Source organism: Aphanomyces astaci (assembly GCF_000520075.1).
Source record: "Aphanomyces astaci strain APO3 unplaced genomic scaffold supercont1.6, whole genome shotgun sequence".
NCBI lineage: Eukaryota > Oomycota > Saprolegniomycetes > Saprolegniales > Verrucalvaceae > Aphanomyces > Aphanomyces astaci.
In genome coordinates, this window is record NW_009798269.1 from 1,610,917 (window position 1) to 1,616,138 (window position 5,222).

Consider the following 5,222-nt stretch of genomic DNA (forward strand, 5'->3'; position numbering starts at 1 on the left):
TACGGATAATGTATCCGGATATGGTTTAGATTTCCGGATAATATGTCTGTATGTCTGTGTTTCATTTGGGATGGCGGACTGCGAACAGTACCCGCGAAACGGCCGCGTTGTGGGCATCAAAGACGACGAGGCAGATGAGATCACAGTAATGCAATTCAACGTCCTAGCCGATGGGCTATGCGACTTGCGTCATGACAAGGGAGGGTTCATCCTTGCGCCCCCAGAGTGCTTGCCATGGTCGTATCGCCGCAACTTGTACGAGTGAAATGGTTCCAATCGTGTCATACGTACATATGATGGTACACTCCACGCGTAGGATTCTGGCAGAGATCGCACGGTATGCACCAGACATTATTTGCCTCGAAGAACTCGACCACTTCGACTGGATGCAGGACCAATTGGACAGGTTGGGGTACAGCGGCCACTTTGCAGCGAAACGCGAATCGCCCTGCTTGGAGTGCAGTGACCTTCCCGATGGATGTGCAATCTTTGTGAACAGAATCAAGCACCTCCATATCAAGCACATGTGCGCTCCTCGGTACGAGCATGACGACGGCCGTGGCGCAGCTTTGCCGTCGAATCAGCTCGCGTTGGTGGCACATGTATTGCAGAACGAACAGTCTCTTGTTGTCGTGGCATGCACCCATCTCAAGTCCACGAAATCCCACCAAGGCGAAGTTATTCGACTCTCCCAAGCAAAGCAATTGCATGCCCATGTCCTTCGTCACGGCGGCGCCGACATCCCCACGATCATCTGCGGCGATTTCAACGCAACCCCCGACGACAATGACAAGTATGCAGCCCAAGCCATTCCGGCCATGCTGGACCTAGGCTGGACCAGCGCATATGCTCAAGCAGGCTCCACCCCCAACTACACAACATGGAAGACGCGGCCAGGAGTCGAGAGCAAACATGTGATCGACTACATTTTCCATAACGACAAGGTCCAGTTGCTGCGCGTCGTTGATGCCCCAGAGGACGTCGAGCCATCGGGGCTGCCGTCTCTGAGGTACCCGTCCGACCACATTGCGCTCATTGCAACCTTTCAAATCACATAGGGCACAAGAAAGATAGTTTTTACCGACGGGAAGTACTAGGATTAACGTATAATAGCAACCACTGAATCGCCCAACAATCAACGCACTATTGTCGATTTGATACAAATTTGGCGATCCACAATCGATCTGATTGGTTGAATTGCATTGAGAAGGTTTTGATTGGCTAATAATGTTTAGCTCATATGAGGTAGCCAATCAAATCGATAGAAGAGCTCGACGTACGTATCTCAAGTACGTACATACTGCATTTCCATGCGACAGCGTTGAGACGAGTATGTGCCACGGTCACTTTCTCATCAGACACATTGTCCGTCGAGTAAAGACAGCTAAGTCATACTGAACAGTCACACCTGGTACATACATCCATGCAAGCTATCGACATTACGTCGGCGCCTATCAGTGTCTCCACAGCATACGTACTACTAGTGTAAACAACGCAAGCCATGGAATGAATATATGGAATCTAGGATTTCGAGCAACTTTGACTGGTGGCAGTCGTTCGCTTCACCTGGTCGGATACGAGCCTGTGGACGGGATCGACTAGGGAGCCATGCGCGGGACGAAGGCAGGGATGCCGGTGACGGCGCGTCCGATGATGAGCGCGTGGACGTCGTGCGTGCCTTCATAAGTGTTGACTGCCTCCAAGTTCATGGAATGGCGGACGATGTGGTACTCGTCTGAGACACCGTTTCCACCCAGCATGTCGCGCGCAGTGCGGGCAATGTCGAGCGCTTTGCCGCACGAGTTGCGCTTGACGACCGAGATGATTTCTGGCGCGACGGGGCCTTGGTCCTGCAGTCGACCCACTTGCAAACACGCAAAGAGGCCGAGGTTGATTTCCGTGACCATGTCCGCGAGCTTCTTTTGAATCAATTGGTTCCTAGTGGTCGCATGTTATATACATGACACGGTATCCGAAATTATGTGACAACGTACGCGGCCAAGGGGGCGCCGAATTGGCTGCGGTCCAGCGTGTATTGGCGCGCAATGTCCAAGCATGAATCTACCCGATCCACGAAATGAATGAACATGCACAAGTATTCGAGTATTGGAGTGTTTGGGTACTCAATGACCAGAATCACCACATCGGCACACAATCGATATATCGACCAATCAAAACCCACAACAAGAATATCAAGTAGCCAATCAAAATATCCACTCTTTGACGAATTCAACATCGAATTCGTGTGCCACTGGGCGAATTTTGTATACAAAAGACAGTACAAAAAATGATTCGATAGATTTCGTGAATCAGCACTAAAGTCCAAATTTTGGGTATAAGAGAAACGTACAAGCAGCGCCCAAAGCCCCCCACGCAATGCCGTAACGAGCACTGTTCAAGCACGTAAACGGCCCCTACAATTCGAAATGTTAGAGGGTTCTATTCGGTAGAATATATATATATTCTACATATATATATTCTACATATATATATATATATATATTCAGGGGTGGTTCGACCTTGAGGCCCTTAACGTTGGGAAGCATGTTGGCCTTGGGCACTTTGACGTCTTCCATGGCAATCTGTCACACACAAGATGAAGTTCGCGAGTAGTGGACAGGTATGTACCATGCCAGTGGCAGAGGCCATCAACGTCGCTTTGCCTTCAATGTACGATGTCGACAGACCAGGCATGTCCTACATATGTCATCATGAGCCATCACCAAATTGAAGTGTCATCATGAGCCATGACCAAATTGAAGTGTCGGCTAGGTACCTTTTCCAGGATAAACCCCCGAATATCTCCATGGTCGTCCTTGGCCCAAATGATAAACACGTCGGCGATGGGGGCGTTGGTGATCCAGTTCTTGGCGCCGTTCAAGACGAAGTGGTCGCCGTCGAGCCGAGCGCGAGTCTCCATTGAGCTCGGGTCCGAGCCGTGGTTGGGTTCCGTCAATCCAAAGCAGCCGATCAGATTGCCCGACGCCAGTTGAGGAATGTACTAGGGTGATCATCATGATGTGTTGGCGGGGGAGTTTAGGCGAAGCTACGACACGCACCTTTTGCTTTTGCTCTTCCGAACCAAATTTGTAGATGGGCCACATCACCAACGACGATTGCACGCTCATGGCCGAGCGGTAGGCACTGTCGACGCGCTCCACTGCGTTGGCAATTAGACCGTACGACACGTAGCCGACGCCGGCACAGTCGTAGCCCTTGATCGTGGGTCCCAGCAACCCCAATTCACCCATTTCCTTCATGATGTTCTTGTCAAACGTGGCATTGCGATTGGCCTTGACGATGCGTGGGAGGAGTTCTTGTTGGCAATACGCTTGTGCTGAGTCCTACCACATGCAGTAGCAACATGACGGATTGGTTGAAGCGATAGCATTTTTCTGCAATGATATATACCCGAATCATGCGTTCTTCGTCCGTGAGGGCACCGTTAAGGTCGAACGGATCTTGCCAGTTAAAGGCACCAGCCTTCGCAGCCATGGATCGGGCACCAGCGGTGCGCAGCGTCGCGCGGCGGGCAATCGTGGACAACATCCTTCGCTTGTGGGTTCGAATTACAGAGGGAAACTGCGGATGTCGGCGTGCCCCGACGTCATATGGTCGTTTTAAGTTCGATCGTTATACTCCTTAAAGTGCGAATCTTGCGTATGTGACAGTCGACTGTGCAGTACCGCACCAAAGGTGATGTGCAGGTTAGTCCAAGGGATATTGACCATGATACAATCCATGCGCCGACAGCTCACATCTTGCATGAAGTAGACAGTGATTGCGTCGAGTTGGCGCAGCGTACGATATGCGGAAAACGCTTGCTGCTCGATATTTTGAACGGCTTTATGAAGTGTCGGTAACTTTATAACGAACTGATTGTAGTACGAGAGTGGGATTAGGTATATTGTACCGGTACTTAGGGGATGGGACAGGTCCAATTGTCTGGAGTATGTACCAGACAATGGAATGACATTTATATGGATAGATACGAAACGTAATAATACACACCAAAATATGCTGACTAGAAAGTCGGCAATCCTCTCAAGTCAATACAAATTGCTCCTGGTATATTACGTGTATCTGCTTCAACTCAAACTGAACCGGTTAAGTACGGTTTTGTACTTAATCCCTATTATGGGTAGCTTCAACTTGAAGTTTCCCCAACTTCAACGGTGCAAAATTAGCCAATTGTACAAGACTTCAAATGTCACCCGACGCTGCTACGTACATGTTGGCCACAGGATTCAACACGGTCGACACTTCACCAAGTGTTGACGGCGTCGCTGCCTCCAGTGGGGTTGGAACTTCGGCCCACGCATAGACCAATTCCTTTGTCGTGTGCAGTGTGATCGACGCAACTTCCCCTCCATGGCCGAGTGAAAAGTCGTACTGCCCCGGCTCGCCACCTTACGTTTCCACCGGTTGATATACGTGACTAGAATCTCCACGAGCACTTGCAACTGTTACGCAGTGTTCGCAGTGAAACTGCATCAAGCGCTTCGCTTGAGGCACATTACCCTCTCGAATACGCTTTCGGACAAAATGAAACTTATTTCCCGTCGACAATTCCGCGGTTCTGAATCGTGACATCAATACCAGCACTTTTGGGTTGGCCTTACCCACAGACAGCGTGAAATTGAAATACGCGAACGTCGAGTAGCTCGAACCAGCCCCAAACGGCCCCTCGTGCTCGCATTCGCCAAACGTCTCGTTCACGACGCACCCGAGGTTCTGTCGGTGGTAGTACGGCACCGCGCTGTCCGCCATAGTCTTGGGGTACGTAAACGGCAACCTGCCGCTCGGATTCACAGACCCCAAGAGGATGTCGGCGATGGCCGCGCCGCCCAACTCACACGGCAGCATCGCGTTCAGCACGGCGTGGACTACGTCCGGAAGCCCCCGCAGCAAGCGAGGACGACCTTGCACCAACACCAACACGACCTTGGTCCCCGTGGCCGCCAGCGCCCGGACGTACTCTTGCTGACCGCGAGGCAAGTCCAAGTCGTCAATGTCGCCCTGTTTCTCCGCGTACGGCCCTTCGCCTAGCACCACGACCGTGTAGTCGGACCGAGAGGCTTTCTTGACTGCATTAACCAGCACATCTTCGGTATACGCGCCGTGGATATCGACCCCTGATATGGCTTCGATGGCGCAGGAAGGACACGCGACGCGCAGCGCGTCTTGGACTGTCTGTCCGTGCGGAAACAAGGCGTTGTCAG

General features: G+C 51.5%; 3 protein-coding genes across 3 annotated transcripts in view; 1 reads left to right on the forward strand and 2 right to left on the reverse strand.

Annotated features, from left to right (window-relative positions):
- Window positions 1–70: 70 nt before the first annotated feature.
- Window positions 71–1,132, forward strand: H257_03892 (hypothetical protein; the record flags this gene model as incomplete). The annotated part of the gene is made up of 2 exons (XM_009828191.1): window positions 71–255; window positions 317–1,132. 2 exons carry the CDS (start codon window positions 71–73, stop codon window positions 1,056–1,058), a joined length of 927 nt encoding a protein of 308 aa, XP_009826493.1. The 3' UTR covers window positions 1,059–1,132.
- A 311-nt stretch (window positions 1,133–1,443) lies between these two features.
- On the reverse strand, window positions 1,444–3,597 carry H257_03893 (hypothetical protein). Its single transcript, XM_009828192.1, has 8 exons — window positions 3,412–3,597; window positions 3,060–3,344; window positions 2,777–3,001; window positions 2,629–2,697; window positions 2,520–2,582; window positions 2,351–2,414; window positions 1,995–2,061; window positions 1,444–1,938 (listed from the first exon to the last, which is right to left on the reverse strand). Exons 1-8 carry the CDS (start codon window positions 3,547–3,549, stop codon window positions 1,599–1,601), a joined length of 1,251 nt encoding a protein of 416 aa, XP_009826494.1. The 5' UTR covers window positions 3,550–3,597; the 3' UTR covers window positions 1,444–1,598.
- Window positions 3,598–4,203: 606 nt separating this feature from the next.
- H257_03894 (hypothetical protein) overlaps window positions 4,204–5,222 on the reverse strand; it is a gene marked incomplete at both ends in the record, with an annotated part of 1,959 nt that continues 940 nt past the window's right edge. Inside the window, 2 exons of the mRNA XM_009828193.1 lie at window positions 4,204–4,409; window positions 4,623–5,082. Of these exons, the coding sequence (XP_009826495.1) occupies window positions 4,204–4,409; window positions 4,623–5,082 (666 nt within the window). The remainder of the gene's footprint in view (window positions 4,410–4,622; window positions 5,083–5,222) is intronic.

What these genes read in the sequence shown, in the direction of transcription:
- H257_03893 (XM_009828192.1), bottom strand. Translation starts at nt 3,549, where the DNA reads ATGTTGTCCACGATTGCCCGCCGCGCGACGCTGCGCACCGCTGGTGCC. An exon ending in CGGAAGAGCAAAAGCAAAAG is followed by an intron (nt 3,002 to 3,059) that starts GTGCGTGTCGTA and finishes TGATCACCCTAG; the next exon opens with TACATTCCTCAACTGGCGTC. An exon ending in TTCGGCGCCCCCTTGGCCGC is followed by an intron (nt 1,939 to 1,994) that starts GTACGTTGTCAC and finishes TGCGACCACTAG; the next exon opens with GAACCAATTGATTCAAAAGA.